Below are 21,728 nucleotides of genomic sequence, written 5' to 3'. Positions count from 1 at the left end.
TCTGCAACACTTGTGTGCCTTCTCCACAACTTGTCTCTTCTCATCTGACCCAGTCTTTGGCCTCCACAGATGAGGGAACCGAAAGATTGAGTGACTTGCCAAGGCACAAGGCCAGACCTTGCCTTCTGCCTCCAAAGAGCGTTTCCCCCCTCTGGGTGGCCAAGTCTCCTTTTTATGTAACTGGTACTCACTGAAAACTTACTATGTGCCAGGCTCTGCCCTGGTTGCTGTGCAAGCTGCGATGAACAAAACAGGGAAAAACTCCTCTCTCACAAACCTTACCCTCTCTTTCCTTCCAATGAGAAGGAATTTGTTAAGGGTGGGAGGGGAATTGTGTTTTTCTTAGTTTAATCTTTAAAAAGCATCACATTGGGAAGATTCCTGAGAGGCACAGATTCATTGTTTAATCTGATGGCCCTGGTGGGCATAGATGCCACGAGCTTTGGTGTTTGTGGGTCTGTTAGAGAAACTCTTGTGTGATTCAGGGATTGAGTTACACAGGTACTGTAGGCTCCAGTCAGAGCTGGATCATCTCAGAATATCCCTCACTCTGGGAAAGAGGCCCCCCATGTGAGTGACTTAGAGGTTCCCCAGTTGAGTTAGCAAAGATGCTCACTTTGAGTTTCCTGCCAAAGATACAGATTCACAGTCTAACTCCTGATCCTGGGATGTTAGCACAGGAGGGATCTTCAGACCAGTCAGCCTAACCCCCTGTTGACAGATGAGAGCCTGAGGCCAGGAGGTGACATGGGTCTTGCCCACAGTCACAGGGCCAGTTAGTGATGGGATCCAAATTAGAGTTCTGATCTGATTCCAGGCAGATTCTTCTTGCCCTGGTGTTAGACATCATCTCCATAGAAGAGCCTGGTGCATCCTAGGTGCTAAAGAAATGTTCCTTGAACAGAACCACTGAGAGGGAGCCAGCACTTCCCCTTTTCATCACCTTCCCAAGGTTCAGAATACCCCTGGCATCGAGACCCTGAGCCTGACTGGAAAACAGTAAACATTTTATTTTATTTTATTTTTATTTTGAGATGGATCTCCTTCTGTCACTGAGGCTGCAGTGCAGTGTCACCATTTCGGCTCACTGCAACCTCTACCTCCCGGATTCAAGTGATTCTCCTGCCTCAACCTCCTGAGTTGCTGGGACTGCAGGTGCCTGCCACTGCATCTGGCTATTATTTGTATTTTTAGTAGAGACAAGGTTTCACCATGTTGGCCAGGCTGGTCACGAACTCCTGACCTCAGGTGATCCACCCACCTGGGCCTCCCAAAGTGCTGGGATTACAGGTATGAGGCAATGCACCTGACCCATTTCATTTTATATAAAGATTCTATATCAGGACATAGACAGATGCTCTACTGTTTAATACCTGTAGAGTACTCCAACTTATGGAGCTATCAAACTTCATTTTACAGTCTTCTGTTAATGGATATGTAAGTTGTTCCCAACCTTGGGCTACTAAAACAACGCTGCAGTGGGTGGCCTTGTGTATGCATCATCCTGCTCAAGTGGAAGACACCCACTGGAAGTGGCATTGCTAGGTCAGAGGGTATGTGTGTTTTAGGGTGTGTAGCTATTGCTAATGTGTTCTTCTTGATGTTGTAATAATCGGTACACCACCACCCCCCGCCCCGCATCCCTTGAACATAGGTAGGGAAGGTGGTTTTACCCTGATTTTGCAGATATTACAAAGACACTGAAGTTCCCTGATGGTTCATATTGTGCCTACGTAAGCACCCTTATCAAGGCTCAGGAGTAACTCAGATGTGCTGACTCCTAGTAGAGTGCTCATTCCTCTTTTCCAAGCCATTAACCTAAACGATGCCCTGGATGAGATTGGAGAAAAGTGAGGAGGGGATCAAAGAGGGGCAGCTGTCCCAGATGCTGTGTCTTCATCTGGCATTTTCTCCTTATAACCAGTGCTATGAGAGAGGGATCATTTGCTGCCTCATTTATAGATGAGGACACAAGTTTAGAGAGGGGATCTGACTTGTGAGCAGGTAGAGGAGCCAAGGTTTGACCCCCAGGAGCCTGACACACAGCCTTTCTCTCTGCAACACCCAGTTGTGCTTGCTGAAGTGTAGGGAAATGCTTCAACCTTCTCGTTCTAAACTGTTGTGTTGTTCTGTTCTATATCAATAAACATTAAAAAGAAAAAGCCTTCTTCTTGTATGGGTAGGAGGGCTGGCTTGACAACCCCCATCAGAAAGATCCTGCAGGCATTATATCTTATGTTGAACCTGTCCTAAAAGATATGTCTTAGCATTTAGGACTCTTCTTACATGTGCTGTTTCTCCTTCATTGAGCAGCATCCATGGAGCTGAGTCTAGCCTCCTGCTTTTCAGCAGACCACATTGAAACCACCTTTGCAAAATTATGAGAGACAGTGAAAGAGATCTAACTCAACTGACTCCATCTTGCTTCTAACCTCCAAGCTGTCCTTGTTCGTTCCTGGACATAGGCTGAACTAACTTTGGGAGAAACTTAGTTTAAACAAAGGCGGTAACAGCCCTTTCCCAAGCAGACCTTCTTACCTGGAGACCAGAATGCCTTTGTAGGACCAACATTAGCAACAAGATGAGAAATTACGGTTTAGGAGTCATGCAACTGGAGGCTACAAGATTCTGACCTTCCCTAAACTGCTCCTAAGATCAGTGCTTGAGATATTTGGCAGACCCTGAACTTGATGGATCAGTAGCACCACCCAGATAAAAAAAAAAAAAAACAAAAAAAAAACTGGCTCATCTGATCTTATGGCCCCCTACCCAGGAACTGACTCAGCTCAAGAAGACAGTTTTGACTCCCTATGATTTCATCCCTGACCAATCAGAACTCCCGGCTCACTGGTTTCTCCTTACCCACCAACTTATCCTTAAAAACTCAGCTCCCCAAATGCTCGGAGAGACTGATTTGGATAATACTAAAGCTCTGGTCTCCTGCACAGCCAGCATTGAGTGAATTACTCTTTCAAGCAGTTCCCTGGTCTTAATAAATCGACTCTGTCTAGGCAGTGGGCAAGGTGAACCCCTTGGGCAGTTACAACGTGCCCACCCACTCATGGCACTGAAGACTAAGGATGTGGGAATGAGACATTTCTTAGAGTTCTTGTGTTCCGTGTGAACTAGAGTTTACATTCTCTTCTTGGGCTGTTAGGAACCCAAGGTCTTCTGTTTATGGCTACAGAGTAACCATAGGGAGCCCAGGGGGAGAACTACACAGTAACCAGCCCTGGGCAGCCAGAAGGGAGGCTTCTCCCTTGAATCGCATGAAGTCAAGAATCTCAAAGGGACAAGGGAGGTGGCAGTCAGTGTTGGGGATGTTGAAGTTCTAGTGCTTACTCTTTGATGAATAGGAAAGCTTGGCAAAACACAGGAAATGCCCAAGTCACGCATGGGGGATGAGGAGACAATGCCTTCGTTTCTCTTAGCCTCAGTTTTCTCATCTGTAAAATCATGACAATCTTGTACTCCTTTAGGAGAGTGGAAAAGACTTAAGGTTCTCTCTGTAAATCACCTAGCATTTTGTAGGCCAAATCATGTGTTATTTCAAGGCTGTGTGATCTCAAGCAACCCAGTTCCCTTTGCTGAGCCTGTTTCTTCATATGTAGGGTGTAATTATACCATCCATTCCAAGATGTTAAGAGGATACAGCAAGCCTGGGGAGAGAATAGACTTCAGTAAATAATGGGGTTGTTTTCCCAAGGTTGTGTGATCTTGGTAAAGTCTTGGCTACCCTCGAGTCCTCAGTTTTCCCATTTGTAAAATGGTGATGATCATGGCCACCATTATGGACTCTGTGGGGATTGGAGAGGATGTGCACAGAGTTCTGGATGGTGGTGGTGTTAGGGTTATTACTGAGTATCAGTAGCACAGTGGTTAAGAGAGCATGGGTTGGAGCCCCACCACTTGTGCCACATCTTAGCTCTGCCATTTCCCAGCTCTGTGATCTGGGACAAGGCACTCTGCTGTCGTGGGCCTTGGTATCCTTACCAGTCAATTGTAACTCGACTTGGGAATATTTTCTCCAACTCTACGTGCTGTTTGTTTACTCTGCTGATTACTTATTTTGCTCTTCAGAAGCTTTTTAATTAGGTCCCATTTATTCATTTTTGTTTTTGTTGAATTTGCTTTTGGGGTCTTAATCATGAATTTTTTAATGAGGCTGACGCCTAGAAGAGATTTTCCAACCTTGCCTTCCAGAATTTTTATAGTTCCAGGTTTATATTTAACTCGTTGATTCATCTGGAATTGATTTTTGTATGAAGTGAGAGATAGGAATCTAGTTTCATTCTTCTACATGTAGCTTGCCAGTTTTCCCTGCACCACTTATTAAATAGGGTGTTCATTCCCCAGCTTATGTGTTTGCATGTTTTGTTGAAGATCAATTGGCTGCACGTATTGGGCTCTATTACTTGGTTCTTTATTCTGTTCCATTGGTCTATGTGCCTACTTTTATACTAGTCCCATGTTATTTTGGTAACTATAGCCTTGTATAATTTGAGGTCTGGTAATGTGATGCCTTCAGATTTGTTCTTTTTGCTTAATATTGCTTTGGCTATGCGGGCGCTTTTTGTTGTTGTTGTTCCATGTGAATTTTAGGATTGTTTTTTCTAATTCCATGAAAAATGTTGCTAGCACTTTTATGGGAATTGCAATGAATCTGCAGATTGCTTTGGGCAGTATGGTCATTTTCTTAATATTGATTCTTCCAATCCATGAGCATGGGATGTGTTTCCATTTGTTTGTGTCACCTATGATAGCTTTCAGCAGTGTTTTATAGTTCTTCTTGTAGAGATTTTTCACCTTCTTGATTAAGTACATTCCTATGTATTTTATTTATTTTGCAGCTGTTGTTTGTTTTCCTAGGTATTTTATTTTGCAGTTGTTTAGGACTGAGTTCTTCATTTGATTCTCAGTTTGGTGGTTGTTGGTGTACAGCAGTGCTCCTGAGTTGTGTACATTGATTTTGTAACCTGAGACTTTATTGAATTCGTTTATCAAATCTAGGAGTCTTTCTGAGAAGTCTTTATGATTTTCTAGGTATACAATCATATCATCTGCAAACAGCAATAGTTTGACTTCCTCTTTTCCCATTGGAATGCCCTTTACATTTTATCTTTCTCTTGCCTAATTGCTGTGGCTAGGATATCTAGAACTATGTTGAATAGAAGTAGTGAAAGTGGGCAACCCTGTCTTGTTCTGTTCTTGGGGGAATGCTTTCAAATTTTTCCCATTCAGTAGGATATTGGCATAGGTTTGTCATATATGACTTTTATTATTTTGAGGTAAGACCCTTCTATGCTTAGTTTGTTGGGAGCTTTTATCATAAAGGAATGCTGGATTTTGTCGAATGCTTTTTCTGCATCTGTTGAGATGATCATATGGTTTTTGCTTTTAATTCTGTTTATGTGATGTATCGCATTTATTGACTCATGTATGTTAAACTATCCCTGCATCCCTGGGTTGAAATCCACTTGATCATGATGAAATACCTTTTTGTTGTGCTGTTGAATTTTGTTAGCTAGTATTTTGTTAAGGATTTTTGCATCTATGTTCATCAGAGAAATTGGTCTGTGTTTTCTTTTTTTTGTTATGTCCTTTTCTAGTTTTGATAATAGGGTGATACTGGCTTCATAGAATGATTTAGGGAGGAGTCCCTCTTTCTCTATCTTTTGAAATACTTTCAGTAGAATTGATACCAATTCTTCTTTGAATGTCTGATAGAATTCAGCTGTGAGTCCATCTGGTCCTGGACCTTTTTTTGGTTTGCCATTTTTTTGGTTACCTATTCAATCTCACTACTTGTTATTGGTCTGTTCAGAATTTCTATTTCTTCCTGATTTAATATAAGAGGGTTGTATCTTTCCAGGAATTCGTCCATTTCCTCTAGGTTTTCTAGTTTATGTGCATAAAGGTGTTAATAGTAGTCTGAAACGATCTTTTGTATTTCTGTGGTGTCGATAGTAATGTCTCCAGTTTCATTTCTAATTGAGCTCATTTGCATCCTCTCTCTTCTTGGTTAATCCAGTTAATGGTCTTTCTGTTTATTTTTTCAAAGAACCAGCTACTTGTTTCAATGATCTTTTGTATTTTGTTGTTGTTATTGTTGTCTGAATTTCATTTAGTTCTGCTCTGAGCTTTGCTATTTCTTTCCTTCTTCTAGCTTTGGGTTTAGTTTGGTCTTGTTTCTTTAGTACCTTGAGGCATGATATTAGGTTGTCAATTTGTGCTCTGTCAGACTTTGCGTTGTAGGCATTTAGTGCTGTAAACTTTGCTTTTAACACTGCTTTTGCTGTTTCCCAGAGGTTTTGATAACTTGTGTCATTATTATCATTCAATTCGAATGATTTTTTGATTTCCATCTTGATTTCATTTTTAACCGAGTTATCATTCAGGAGCGGATTATTTAATTTCTATGTATTTGTGTAGTTTGGAGTGTTTCTTTTCAACTTAATTTCCAGTTTTATTCCACTGTAGTCTGAGAGGATACTTGATACGATTTTGAGTTTTAAAAATTTATTGAGACTTGTTTTGTGACCTAACATATGGTCTATTTTGTGCTGATGAGATGAATATATATTCTGCAATTTGGGGGTAGAATGTTCTGTAAATTTATGTTAAGTCCATTCATTCTTGGGTGTAATTTAAGTCCATTATTTCTCTGTTGACTTTCTGTCTTGATGGTCTGCCCAGTGCCGTCAGTGGTATATTAAAGTCTTCTACTATTATTGTGTTGCTGTCTGTCTCATTTCTTAGGTCTATTGGTAATGGTTTTATGGATCTGGGAGCTCCAGTGTTAGGTGCTTAGAAATTTAGGATTGTAATCTTCTTGTTGGATTGATCCTTTTATAATTACATAGTGACCATTTTTGTCCTTTTATACTGTTGTTGCTTTGAAGCCTGTTTTGTCTGAAATAAGAATAGCTACTCCTGCTGGCTTTTGGCTTCCATTTGTGTGGAATATCTTTTTCCACCATGTTACCTTGAGTTTATATAAATCTTTCTGTTAGGTGAGTCTCTTAAAGACAGAAGATATTTGGATTGTGATTTTTTTTTTATCCATTCTGCCATTCTGTATCTTTTAAGTGGAGCATTTAGGCCATTTACATTCAACATTAATATTGAGAAGTGAGGTACTGTTCTCTTCATCATGTTAAATGTTACCTAGATAGTTTTTTTTTTCATTGTGTTATTGTTTTGTAGGCCCTGTGAGTTTTTTTTTTTTTTTTTTTTTTTTTGAGACGGAGTCTTGCTCTGTCGCCCAGGCTGGAGTGCAGTGGCCGGATCTCAGCTCACTGCAAGCTCCGCCTCCCGGGTTTACGCCATTCTCCTGCCTCAGCCTCCCGAGTAGCTGGGACTACAGGCGCCCGCCATCTCACCCGGCTAGTTTTTTTGGTATTTTTTAGTAGAGACGGGGTTTCACCGTGTTAGCCAGGATGGTCTCGATCTCCTGACCTCGTGATCCGCCCGTCTCGGCCTCCCAAAGTGCTGGGATTACAGGCTTGAGCCACCGCGCCCGGCCAGCCCTGTGAGTTTTAAGCTTCCAAGAGATTCTGTTTTGGTGCATATTGGATTTTTGTTTCAAGGTTTAGAACACGTTTTAGCATTTATTATAGTGCTGGTATGGTAGTAACAAATTCCCTCAACATTTGTTTGTCTAAAAATTACTTCATTTCTTCTTTATTTATTAAACTTAGTTTTGCAGGGTACAAAATTCTTGGCTGAAAATTGTTCTGTTTAGGGGGTTGAAGAGAAGTCCCCAATCCCTTCTAGCTTGTAAGGTGTCTGCTGAGAAGTCTGCTGTTAGTTTGATAGGTTTTCCTTTGTAGGTTTCCTGATACTTTTGTTTTACTGCTCTTAGAATTCTTTCCTTCATGTTGACTTTGGATAGCCTGGTAACTATATGCCTTGGTGAAGATGTTTTTGCAATGCATTTCCCAGGAGTTCTTTGAGCTTCTTGGATTTGGCTATCTAGATCTCTAGCCAGGCCAGGGATATTTTCCTCAATTATTCCCTCAAATATATTTTCCAGACTTGTTATTTTCTTTTCTCCTTCAGGAACATCAATTATTCTTATGCTTGGTCATTTTACATAATCCTATATTTCTTGGAGACTTTGTTCATTTCTTTTGATCCTTTTTTTAAAAAAAAATTTGCCTAATATAATTAATTCAAAAGCCTTGTCTCCAAGCTCTGAAATTCTTTCTTTTACTTGTTTTAGTGTTTTGTTAAAATTTTCTACTGCATTTTGTAATTCCCTAAGTGTGTCTTTCATTTCCAGAAATTCACATTGGTTTTTCTTAATGATATCTATCTGTCTAGAAAATTTTTCATTCATATCCTAAACTTCAAAAAAAAATTATGATGGTTTTCACCTTTCTCTGATATCTCCTTGAGTAGCTTAATAATTCCTTATCTAGCATTTTCAAATATTTCATCTCAGTTTGCATCCATTGTTGTAGAGCTAGTGTGATCCTTTGGGGCTGTTATGGAACCATATTTTGTCATATTACCGGAGTTTATATTCTGGTTCCTTCTCATTTGAGTAGGCTATTTCTTCTAACTATTCTTGAATTTATCTTTGATTTGACTGTATTTGTTATTTGTTTTAATTTCTTTTTCCCCTTAAGGATGAGACTTTAATACTTATAGTTAGTTATAGCCTAATTTGGTTCTTGGTGCTTCCAGGGATGAAGACTGTAAGAGTTCCTTGGTTATAAAGTCTTTGTATAATGGCTTTCACACATGCTAGTTGTAGTAGGGGCCAGTAGGGGAGGTGTCCTTGGGTAGGAACTAGTTGTGACTACAGCAGGTGGATAAATGCAATACCCAATGGTGGGCAGAGGTCCCAGCTTTGACAGAGGTTCTTGGAGGAGCTCTCAGTGAGTTGCACTGAGATCTTATCAGAGGGAAGGATTGAAGCCACCTTAGCTCCCCTGCCAGGTCAGCAGGAAATTTATTCACCTCTCAGACACACTCCTGTCCCAGTACTCCAGCATTCAGATCAGACAGGCACCTCTTTTCATGGGTAGGAATGTTGATGTTCAAGTAGAGAGGAATTGTGCCTCTGTCTCTTGTGCAAGCTGGCACCTGGAGGATGCTTCTCCTGTGAGGATGCCATCATCCTGACGTGTTCCAGAAAGGGTGTCTATAGTTGCACCCACACTTAGCTCCCATGAGAGAAACCCCAACAGAGCCTGTGATGGTGAAAAAGGGAGAAAATATATTTCCTTATTCAAGGCCCTTCATGTGCACCAAGGCTGTCTGACTGTTGGGCTAGAGCTGAAGACTTACCCTGTTGAGTCCAGCACTGCAATTGTGCCTCTGCTAAACTTCCCACCAATGGAAATATCTGATCCTCAAGGCCTGTTGTCTGGATTCTTTTGTCTCACAGGATGTTCCCTTGATGTGGTGCAATCCCCCTTCTCCTTGGAGTGGGGATCCCTGGGAGCCAGGCTACTGTGAGTGTTATTGTTCCTCTGGGTCTAGCCATCCAGTGAAGTTGCCAAACTCCAAGCTCATGTTGGAGAGTGTCTGCAAGGGATCTGGTGATGTGACCTGTCCTCAAGTCTCCCAGCCATGGGTAGCAGCACTAGCTCAAATGGGGGTAGCAGGTGAGTGATGTAAACTCTGTGAGATTCCTTGTTTATTGATAGCCTTAGTGTGCTCACTTTCTTGAATACCAGTTAGAGTGGAATGATCTGATCATGTGGACAGACTCAGGACCTCCTGGTTAGCCAGAGTGGTGCAGGCAGTAGTGATAGCTGAGATTATACAGTTGTCTTTTCCTTGGGTGCAGTGTGATTCCACCAGGAGATGCTATCATGGACTGTGTTGGTTGGCTTCCAGCCAGGAGGTGACGCTTGCAAAACAGCACCAGCTGCAGTAGTTGCAGTAGGATTTTCACTTGCCTTATGTTGCCTAGTGGGGGTACTCTGGTTTCTCAGGCAATGGAGAGAGGCATATAGTTCTTAAGAGTTTCTGTCCTTTGTGTGAAGCTACCAGGGCAAGTGGCAGAGCAAAGCCAGGTGGGAGCTGGGTCAGGGGGTTTGCACTCTGAGTCTTTGCTGGCAGGGCACACAGCAGCCCCCGTGGGTGTTGGGGGATGGGAGCAGGTCTCAGGTCACTGGGTTCACCTTCCAGAGGGGAGTATTGCTGCCTGTGCTGCACAGAAGGGTTTGCACATGGAATGGTGAGGAGCAGGCAGCAGTAAGCCCACACACAGTTCCCATGCACTTGGCGAGGCAGATCCACTCCCACAGTGTTACACTGGCAGCAGTGAGCTAAGTACCAGTCAGCCTGCACTCAAATTCCAATTGCCCCAGTGAAGATAACAGCTGCCGCTTTCAGATCACGCCCCTCCCCATCCACTGCAAAGCTGGGTGCCTGGCTCCTGCACTCGGGATTGCAGCCCACTTTTCACTCTTCCCTGCCCTGGTCCTGGCTAAGGGAGTTCATCCCCAACCGAGGTTCTATTGTGAAACCCCCTTGGGGGCTTCCTTCAACCTGAAACCAACTGCTTGAACTTTTCGGCTGTCCTTCGCAGAGTCCCCTGTGTGGAACAGTAGGGAATGGCTTCCATCGGTCCACACGGGGATCTGGAAGTGCATGCACGGGTCTTCCCGCCTTTGCTCCTACTTTTATATTCCACAGGCCTCCCCAGGTCGGTTCCTGCGCTGGTTGGGGTTAAAGCCATCTCCCCCTGCCTGGACTTTTTTCACTGGATATCATGCTAGCTGTGGATTTGTCATATATGGATTTCATTGTATTGAGGAACATTCATTTTACATCTACTTTTTTGAGCATTTTTATAATTAAAAAATGTTAAATTTTGTCATATGCTTTTTTTTTTTGTCGCTGTCAATATGGTCCTATGGTTTTTGTCCTTCATTCTGCTGACGTAGTGTATTGCATTTATAGGTTTATGTGTCTTGAAGCATCCTCGTATTCCTGAGAAAAATCTCACTTGATCATGCTGAAACACACAGGATTTTAGAAAGACTTTCCTTACATCTCTTCAACTCATTTTTTAGTCTACATGAAATGCACGTTGAAGAGATATTCGGTTTTCCCTGTTGCCCAGTCACTCTCTTCCCTTTTCTACTCTCTGATATTACCACTGAAACTCTCCCAATGTGTTAAGATAAGCAATTCCTTTAAGCAAACTTCTCTCTTGGTAAAATGAGTTTTATCTCAAAGCAGAACTTCTGCGCATTACTGTCTTAGAGTTCCCTCTTTCTTGAAGGGTAGGAATGAGGGAGAAAGAAAGGGATAAAACAGAGAGCTCTGTCTATGTTATCTACATCTCTAGTCATATCAATAGCTATATCCATATACTTATCATGTAACGTTGATTGAAGACTCCATGACTTAGAAAATCTAAAAAGTAACAATTTACAATTTTTGAATACTCACCATGTGCCAGACACTGTTGGAAATGCCTTACAGCTGTTACTTCAGATGGTCATTATGCCCAAAATAGATATTCCCCTTAACCTTATCCTCCCACCACTCACAGATAAGAAAACAGAAGCACAAAGAGCTGTGAGGATGCTCATTGGTAACTGGTAGAGCTATGATTTGAACTCAGGAACTCTGACTCTAGAGATCACAGGTTTCACTGTTGCTCTTGTCAAATGCCTGTGGCCTTGATTCTATGCCATGACATTTCTGCAGCTACTGCTCATGGGAGTGAGGGGGGATGTGGTGTGGGGATGAGGGTTTGTGGTTTTCTCCTCCTGGGCTCTTCTGCTTTCTTTGTGTATGCAAATGAATGTTTTTTAAACTAAGTCATCTACATGGGAAACTCAGTTTCTAGCAAATATCACAGATGCAGTCCACTTAAAATAGGTTTTAGTATCCCAGGGAAGTGTCTTAATGAGTAATTCACACCTTATACACATATATATTGGATAGCTACTATATGCCAGGACCTGACATAGAACATGGTGTGCATTGGTGAATAAAAGAGCAAAAGTAGTTGACCTTTTGGAGCTTGTATTCTACTGGAGAAATGACAATAACCAATACACATGATAAGTAGATAAATAGTGTAATATGAGTATATGATTTTATCATGTTGTAGAAATGTCCATATATTCCTTTTATTATTTTTCTCATAAAAAGATGTTCAAATTTGTAAAATGCTTTTCTACATCAAATGAGATAATCGTGTATTTTTCTCTTCATTGTGTAAATATGGTATATTACATTATCATTTGTATATTGAAACATCTTTGTATTCTAGGAATAAATTCTACTTAGTCATGGTGTAGAATCCTTCTAATGTGCTGTTAAATTCAGTTTGCTAATATTTGGTTAAGAATTGTTGCATCAACAAATTATAAGACCAACAGTCAACAAAATGGTATGCAACTGCACCTGATGGAAATCGTAATTTTGCATTTCAGTGAAAGTTTATTTTCCAGTGGGCCCCATTTCAGATGAGCAGAGCCTTGCATGTGGGGCAATCTATGGTTCATGATTGCAACAGGAGAGTATTGTTCCTAGATCTGGACTCCAGGATAGGAGATCCCAGTAGGTAACCAGGTATTTGTTGTTTTAATGGAGTATAGCACAAGGGTGAGAGGGGCATTGTTTTCACATGAAAGGCCCTGGATGTATGGCCATCATGAATGGTCTAGAAACTCCAAAAAGCAAGAAAGAAATTGCTGAAGTCTCCACAGAGAAGAGGTATTTTTGTTTCTTTGCTTATAGGCACTAACAGGGGTGCCTATTGATTTTAATTTGTAAATAAACTTTGTAAAAGAAGAATATGTTGTCACTGGCACCTCAAAACAACTTAGAGATGCTGAATAATGTGATGTTAATATGCATATCACATGAATCTCCTTTGAAGGGGCTGTTATCAGTGTTATGTCATCCCATGCTCTTGAAGAAATGTAGATGTCATTATTGATATTTAAGCAGGATCCTCACTTCAGGATAGAGAGTCTTGGCAGAACTCCAAAAGGTAACACAAAGCTGCACATAGCACAGCACAAGAAAGCCATCAGTGTAAAAAGCCTTCTCAAGTTGTGGAACCAATCAGAGTAGCAAATTAGTAAGCCATGAACAGTTAAAGAGCATCTCCTAGGAACTTTCCACCCCAGTTTAGAATGATCCCATTTTCATTGCCATTAGTATTGAAAATGGTAAAGTCAGGCTTTTGGGTCTTTACGAATCACTCTAAGATGGCCATGAAGATTTCACTTGGAAAGGTGTATGGAGTATGATTTATTTTACTCACTGGTCCTAGACAGGGAAGTAGGGCATGCCAGGTAGAAAGACATATGAGAAGAGCTCCAAGGAAGCAGGCTCAATCAAGCAGATGGGGAAGCAAGAGAGAAAGAATTCCTCAGCAAGAGCCTTTACTGGAAGTCAGGGTACAGGGTACAAGCAAAGAGCATGATGGGATTTACTGGTGTCTTTTTATGGGACTTGGTCACAATATGGGAGGGCAAGAAAGGGAACTCGTTCCAGGGACCAGCCTTATCACACTGGTGCACATGGTCACCTGGGCAGAGTACTCACAGCATGATTGTGGGATGTTGAAGTATCAGAAAAATATGAATTAAAATAAATTTACTCTCTTCCGGTTCTAGGCGCTTCGGGAGCCGCGGCTTAAGGTGCAGACATAGCCAAGTCCAAGAACCACACCACACACAACCAGTCCCGAAAATGGCACAGAAATAGTATCAAGAAACCCCAGTCACAAAGATATGAATCTCTTAAGGGGGTGGACCCCAAGTTCCTGAGGAACATGCGCTTTGCCAAGAAGCACAACAAGAAGGGCCTAAAGAAGATGCAGGCCAACAATGCCAAGGCCATGAGTGCACGTGCCGAGGCTGTCAAGGCCCTCGTAAAGCCCAAGGAGATTAAGCCCAAGATCCCAAAAGGTGTCAGTGGCAAGCTTGATCGACTTGCCTACATTACCCATCCCAAGCTTGGGAAGCGTGCTCGTGCTCACACTGCCAAGGGGCTCCGGCTGTGCCAGCCAAAGGCCAAAGCCCAGGATCAAACCAAGGCCCAGGCTACAGCTCCAGCTTCAATTCCAGCTCAGGCTCCCAAAGGTGCCCAGGCCACTACAAAGGCTACAGAGTAGATATCTCTGTCTGCCAACGTGAGGACAGAAGGACTGGTGCGACCCCCCACCCCCGCCTCCAGGCTGCCATCTTCATGGGGATGGGGTCCTTCTGTGCTATTTATACAAATAAACCTGAAGGAGGATTTGTTAGCCTCTGTCTATGATCCTGGAAAAATAAAAAAATAAAATAAATTTACATGTAGCAGGACTTTTTAAATTTATTAATTAATTTATTTTTTTTGAAACAGAATCTCAATCTGTCACCAGACTGGAGTGCAGTGGTGTGATCTCAGCTCACTGCAACCTCCGATTCCCCAGTTCAAGCTATTCTCCTGCCTCAGCCTCCCGAGTAGCTGGGATTACAGGCACATGCCACTACACCCAGTTAACTTTTGTAGTCTTAGTAGAAACAGGGTTTAACCATGTTGGCCAGGATGGTATTGATCTCCTGACCTCGTAATCTGCCTGCCCTGGCCTCCCAAAGTGCTGGGATTATAGGCATGAGCCACTGTGCCCAGCCTGGACATTTTTATTTACACAACTTGGAGTTGCCATGTAGCATCCTTTTATTTCTACCTGAAACCACTCCCTGTAGCATTTCTTGTAGGTAAGGTTTAATGGTAGTGAACTCTCTTAGTTTTTGTTCATCTGAGAATATCTTAATTTCTCCCTCATGTTTAGAGGATAGTTTTCCCAGGTATAAGATTCTTGGTTGATAGATTTTTCCTCTTGCAATATTTTCAGTGTATCACTCCTCTGTCTTCTGGTTTCCAATGCTTCTGATAAGAAACCAGCTGATCATCTCATTGAGGAACTCTTGTATGTGAGGAATCCATTTTCTGTTGCTGCTTTCAGGGTTCTTTACTTTAGTTTTCAACAGTTGGATTATAATGTGTCTTAGTGTGGGTCTCTGAGTTTTTCCTTGAGTTAAACTTGAGTTTCTTCCGCATCTGAAATTTGAGGATTCATGTATTTTATCAAGTTTCAGAAGGTTTGGGGGTATTATGTCTTTGAATAATCTGTTCCTTTCTCACTTGCTCTTTTCTTCTTCTAGAACTCTAACAGTGTTTATGTTGATCCATTTGATAATGTCCCACAATGTCCTCAGGTTCTGCTTGTTTTTCTTTATTCCTTTTTCTTTCTATTCCCCAGTCACAATAATTTCAATTATTCCATATTCCAGTTTTCTGAGTCTCTCTTCTAACTGCTCACACCAGTTGGAGAACACCTCTGGTGGATTTTTCAATTATTGTACTGTTTAACTCTTAAGTTTCTGTTTGTTTAATTTTTATAATTTTTCTTTGCTGTTGTTCTTATTTTATTAATGCATCACATTCCAATGTTTCTTTAGTTGTTTGTCTGTTGTTTTCTTTAGCTGTTTGAGCATGTTTAAGATAGTGATTTAACATCTTGGTCTAGTGTCAGGATGGGCCCAGTGTATGAAAAGGGTCTTTGTAGGACATATGACAATGGAAGCAAGAGGTTGGAGTGACGGGAAGATGTAACCATGAGAAAAGGAATGTGGCAGCCTCTAGAATTTGAAAAGGCAAGGAACAGAGCCTCCAGAATACACACAGCTCTGCTGACACCTCTTATTTAAGGGGTAAAACATGGTACTTTCATATACATAGACATAGGATAATGGTTATTACAGTCAAGCAAATGAACACATCCATCCTCTCACATAGTTATCGTGTGTGTGTGTGTGTGTGTGTGTGTGTGTGTGTGTGTGTAGGGCATCTAAGATAGACTGAGCAAAAATACTGAATTCAATATAATCCTATTAACTCTAGTCCTCATATTGCACAGTAGATCTCCGGACTTCTTCATCCTACCTATCTGCAATGGTCACCAACGTGTCATCCCTATCTTTGTATATTTGAATATTTTTCTACTTGATTCTATCCATAACATGATTTTAGACTTCTGACCTCCAGAACTATAAGATGATACATTTCTTTTGTTTTAAGATGCTAAGTTCTGATAATTTGTCACATCAACATTAGGAAACTAAGGTAATGTAATTACACTATGGGTGAGAAATCTCAGAAGCTTAAAACAATGTTGAGTTTGTTAGTTAAGCTGCATGTTCAGTGTATGTGGAGAATTCATGGTCATTCAGGCATCCAGGCTGATGGAGCTGACCTCATCAGAGCCTTGTAGGTCTCTGTGGAAGGGAGAAGTTAATCCATAGAGGCTCTTGCAGTTAAATGCACAGCCACAAATTATACCCATCACTTCTGCTCACAACTCAGTGGCCTAAAGCAGTCACATGGCTCCACCCAATGCAATGATTCAGAAAGTGCAGCCAGTCACGGTGGCTCACGCTTGTAATCCCAGCACTTTGGGAGGCCGAGGCGGGCAGATCACCTGAGGTCAGGAGTTGAGACTAGCCTGACCAACATGGAGAAACCCCATCTCTACTAAAAATACAAAAGTAGCTGGGCATGGTGGCACGTGCCTGTAATCCCAGCTACTCGGGAGGCTGAGGGAGGAGAATCCCCTGAACCTGGGAGGCAGAGGTTGTGGTGAGCCGAGATCACACCATTGCACTCCAGCCTGGGCAACAAGAGCGAAACTCCACCTCAAAAAAAAAAAAAAAAAAGAAAAAGAATAAAGAAAAAAGAAAAGAAAGTGCAATACTCCGTATGGCCAGAAAGTGGGAGCACAAATATTCGGCAAAGCATGACACTTCCAAGCAGGGCTCAGGAGCTCCACTCCACTCAGGTTAGTAACCCCATGAAACTGAACCTCTCTGTGTCTCAGCGTCCTCACATGTAATACAGTCTCATGTTACAGACTTGTGAGGGGTAAACGAGATAACACATGCAGTGTGCTGAGCTCAGGGCCTTCTCCTGGTATGCACCCAGTCATTGAAGTTCGTTGATAAACACTTGAGGAAACATTCAAGATCACGTAAGGATGAATAAATGACGGCTCTGTTACTTTCTTGAAGTGGCAGGTGAGGAGCTGCAAGTGATTTAGCCTGAGGCATTCATGTCAGTTGCAGCTGGAGAAACAGCCACTCTGAACTGCACTGTGACCTCCCTGCTCCCTGTGGGACCGGTCCAGTGGTTCAGAGGAGCTGGTCCAGGCCGGAAATTAATCTACAGTCCAAAAGGATGCCACTCTCCCTGGGTAACAACTATTTCAGACCAGAGAAAGAGAGACAGCACAGACTATTCCATCCACATCAGTAACACCACCCTCGAAGACACTGACACCTACTACTGTGTGAAGCTCCTAAGAGCAATTCCTGCCAATGTGGAGATTAAGTCTGGACCAGGGACTCAGATGCTCTGTGCGTGGTGAGTACAGTGTGGGCCTCCTTTGTCCCCTAAGTTGTGACAAGAAGTCAATAATAGCACTGTCCGCTCTGTCAGCAACAATCAAGGGTGGCAGTGGGTGCTCACTTTCATGATCTGATCCCACCCTCTTCTACACATCAGGTATATTGAGGCCTGGAGATATCATGCTATTCACTCAAGGCTCGGCGGCTGGTAAATGATGGGGAAGTCTGAAACCTTAGTCTGCCTGGCACCACAGCCTTTGCCTCTTCTAATCTGGCCCAGCCATGTTTCCATAGATAAGGGAACTGACGATTTGAGTAACTTTCCCAGGCACAAGACTAGACCTTGCCTGCTGTGTCCACAGAGCACTTTCCCCCTCAGCGTGGCCGAGACTCTTCTTTACACAACAAGCATTCACTGAGAACCTACTGTGTGTGAGCCTCCACCGTGGTGGAGCAAATAGCTGTTAAAAAAAAAAAAAAAAAGGCACAAGCTCTATTCTCACCAAGCTTACATTCTGTTCCCTTCTAATGAGGATAAATCCATCCAGAGCACTGAGGGAGTAAATTGGGTTTTTCTTTATTTAATCTTCGGAAACAGCACACTGGGAAGATTCCTGAAGGACAGAGATTCACTGTTTAATCTGATGGCCCTGGTGAAAGGAGATGCCAAGAGCTTTATGGGTCTATCCAGGATGGTTGTGGGTTGTTCAGGAAACTCTTGTGTGACTCAGGGACTGCTTCACACAGTCACTAAAGGCTTCAAGCAGAGCTGGGCCATCTCAGAATGTCCCTCACCTAAGGGAAGAGGTCCCCTAAAAGGATGACTTAGGGGTCCCTCAGTTAAGGCAACAACAATGCTTATTTTGGGTTTTCTTTCAGAGGCCCTGGATCCTCAGTTTAGCTCCTGGATCCTGGAATGTCAGTGCAAGAAGGACCTTAGACCATTTAGCCCAATGCCCTTTTACAGATGGGAGACTGAAGCCAAGAAATGATAGGGGCCTTGCCCAAGGTCACAGGGCCAGCTAGGGTTGGGGCAAGAGCCCAGATCCTATTCCAGGCAGGCTTCGTTCCATCCTGGCATTAGACACTCTCTCCATAGAAGAGTCTGGTGCATAGTAGGTGCTACATGAAAGCTCTTTGAACAGAACTGAATAGGAAGCCAGTATTTCTCCTTTTCATAGTTATTCAAAGGTTTAGAATGCCTCTCCCATTCATTCTCTGTGCTCTGTTGGTGATTGGAAAACCTCTCCCAAATGCAAGCCGTATAATTTCTTATTGAGATTCCATATAAGGACATAGAGACCTGCTCCATTGTTTACCAGCTGCAGAATATGCCAATCTATGAAAATATCAAGTGTTATTTTGTAGTCTTCTGTTGATGGATATGTAAGTGGTTCCCAACTTTGAGCTTTTGAAATAATTCTGCTGTGGATGACCCTGCACATATGTTATCCTTCTCTGGGGGAAGATGCCCACTGGAAGTGGCATTGCTAAGTCAGAGGGTGTATGTGTTTTAATTTATATGGATGTTGTCTAATTTCCCTCCTATGTGATATAGCAATCAAGGCTCCCCAGAACCCTTGAACATAGGTAGGAACGTGGCTTTATCCTAATTTGCAAATATTACAGACAAAGATATTGAAATTCCCAGGTGGTGCGTCTCATACCTAGAACAATGACAGCTAGCAAGTGACTCAGATTTAACTCAGATCTGCTAACTTATAGTAGAGGTCTCACTCCTCTTTGCCATGCTATTGGCCTAAATGACCACTTGGATGAAAGAGGAGGGAGGTGGGAGGGGGCCAAGGAGAAGCAGTTGTGTCAGATACTGTACCATCATCCTGGCATTTTCTCCTTTTAACCAGTGCTATGAAGTAGGAGCCATTTGCTGTCCCTTTTAGAGATAAAGATATTGAGGCTCAGAGAGGGGATCTGAGTGGTGAACAGGTCTGGGAGCCAGGGTTTGAATCCCACAAGCCTGATTGATAGCCCCTGTCTCTGCAACACCAAACTGCACTTGTTAAAGTGTAGAGAATTGCTCCAACCTTCTCATTCTGAACTCTTGATTTGGAGAACTGACCAGCCCAGGTAGCCTCAGTTGAGGCCCCTGGGATGGTGTCCCAGGTGGCCCCTCTCATGGCTCCTCCTGTCTCCTGATTTCCAGGCCTGGTGCCAGCTCCTACTGCCCCACTCCTCCTAGGTTTCCTCCTGGGCTCCAAGGTGCTGCTGCTGGTTGGTGTCTCTGCCGCCTACGTCCACCGGAAGCAGAAGGCCTGACTGTAAGTGTAGAGAAGGGAGGGTGGGCCAAGGGCTGCTCCAGAAGGTCAGGCCAGCAGGAGGACCCAGCCCACATACCACATAGCCTCAGGCTCAGTGGAGTTTGGAGAAGGTGATGGGGCTTCCTCAGCACCCTCAGAAGTCTCAGGGAAGCCTCTAGGAGAATCCCAACTCCAGGAAGTGCGTGGATGCTGCAGGAGGTGGGCTACAGCAATGGTGTTCAAAGATGTCCATAGCACCCTAGGGGCCCATGGAGGAGGTGGGGAGAGGGGGCTGCATGAGGGCCAACTCTGGGTGGTCCCTTGCAGGCCATCTCTTGATTATTTGATGCTGTACTCCATGATGTCTAAGGAATCCCCACTGTAGAGTAATGTTGAGATGCCTCAAGTGGGCTGCTCTTAGTGCTCTCAGGCTCTCAGTGCCTGAGTGGGAGGGATGAGGGAAAGGGTGTCAGGACTTGCGAGAAGGGCTGAGCAGGTGAAATTCTATCTCAGGGCTGCCTGTCCACCCACGATAGGCAACACAGGAGGAAGACCAGCACTAAGGACATAGCAGGCTCTCAGGAATCATTTCCTGAATGATGAGCAGATGACTAAATGTGGACGTGTTTCCCACAGCTCTTTCCCTCCTCCTCTGCCATGAGGGACCCTCAGTCTGTACTGCCTCCTTCCTTCCTTGAAGGGCTCAGCCTGAGAGAAGGAGCTGGCGAGAAGCTTCCCCAGACTCAGCTCCAAATGCCTGTCCTCCCAGGATATCTGCCTGCCGGCAGGCTCCTGTTGTTCCTTTGCAGAGTCCTTGATGCTCCAGAGCAGGGTCTTCATTCATGGTGCTGAGCAGGGACCATAGGATGGGGCTCTGAGAGTGACTCATGACACCTCCCTGGAATATGACAAACACGCCATATCTAATCACATTAGGACTCCTCGCATCCATCGCCTTGGGACTGACCATAAACCACAGACTCTCTCTAGCCTCTCAAGAGTTATTCTGTCTTCTGGATTCCTGCCTACCCCAACTTCCCAGCCTTGTTCAGGTTCACTATTGCTTCCTGAATACAAACAAACCCCCATCCCAATTTTAAGAAAAAATGATTCTCCTTCCTCTTTGTCTCACACCAAGAAAGAAAGAAGCTCTCCCTGCTTTCTCTGTGATGGGACACTCGTTCTCCTAGCATCCTGCAGCCTTCCCAGCCCTGCTGCTCAGGGTAGAAACACGTAGAAACACCGCCACAGTCCAACATCCTGGAGTCCTTCTTGATTTCTCATTCTCTCTTTTTTAAAGCCCTGTATTCAATTCTGCCTTTGAAATGCTTATGTCCACTTACGTGAGACAGTAAATGTTTAACAATGGACTTTCTGAAAGGGAAAAACAAAAAGCTGATTTGTAGTGCTTGCCAATCTCTGCAGCGTAATAACTTCCCACATAGACAGTTTCAAGTTATCAACAGTTGAACAACCAGATTGCAAAATTCCTGAAAATTAACAATTGGTTCTCTCGGCTGCCCCAGCACAACACCGAGTTACATGCCTAATTTGCACATTTCTCACCTCCACCACCCCTCCCTGTCCCAGCCAGCGTTATCTCTTCTGGTAGCACTCCTACTCCCTCTACTGGCTTTCAGTTTTCAGCCACAGTGATTCTTTGGAAAAGCCTAGGCATAAACTCCTCTGCCTCTTCTCCAACACAGCTACATGGCTCCCTTCACCCCTCCTTCAACTCTTTCTGCCTAATGTCAACTAATGTAAACCACTCTGTATAAAATATCAATTTCCCTCCCTACCCTGATGTTCTAATTTATCTTAACACGATGAATTTTTCCTTAGCACCTATTACCATCTGTATTATTCTGAATACAGGCAGTTCTCATTTTCCATGGCAATGCAGGATTCTAAAAATGACTGTGCAGCCTGAAACCTGGGAAAGCAATCTCCATATCCAATTGGAAAAACAAGGATCATTCTGTGACTTTTACAATTTTTTTGTCAAAATATTAGAAACAAAGTTACAAATGTAGGAGGCAATGAAAATATAATGAAATAAATATTTATTACTGCACTGTAATTCAAAGCA

At 43.1% G+C, this 21,728-nt stretch overlaps 1 protein-coding gene and 1 pseudogene across 1 annotated transcript; both read left to right on the top strand.

Annotated features, from left to right (window-relative positions):
- Positions 1-21,728, top strand: part of LOC140708634 (signal-regulatory protein gamma-like) — a 55,397-nt pseudogene that overhangs the window by 6,433 nt on the left and 27,236 nt on the right.
- Positions 431-14,107, top strand: LOC103220897 (large ribosomal subunit protein eL29-like). Its single transcript, XM_007971585.3, has 4 exons — positions 431-501; positions 9,493-9,617; positions 10,550-10,666; positions 13,632-14,107. The coding sequence occupies exons 1-4, from the start codon at positions 431-433 to the stop codon at positions 14,105-14,107; spliced, it is 789 nt and encodes a 262-aa protein (XP_007969776.3).

Source organism: Chlorocebus sabaeus, chromosome 2 (genome assembly GCF_047675955.1).
Source record: "Chlorocebus sabaeus isolate Y175 chromosome 2, mChlSab1.0.hap1, whole genome shotgun sequence".
Classification (NCBI taxonomy): domain Eukaryota; kingdom Metazoa; phylum Chordata; class Mammalia; order Primates; family Cercopithecidae; genus Chlorocebus; species Chlorocebus sabaeus.
Note: the sequence above shows the minus strand (reverse complement) of the source record. Positions and strands in the feature narration are given on the sequence as shown.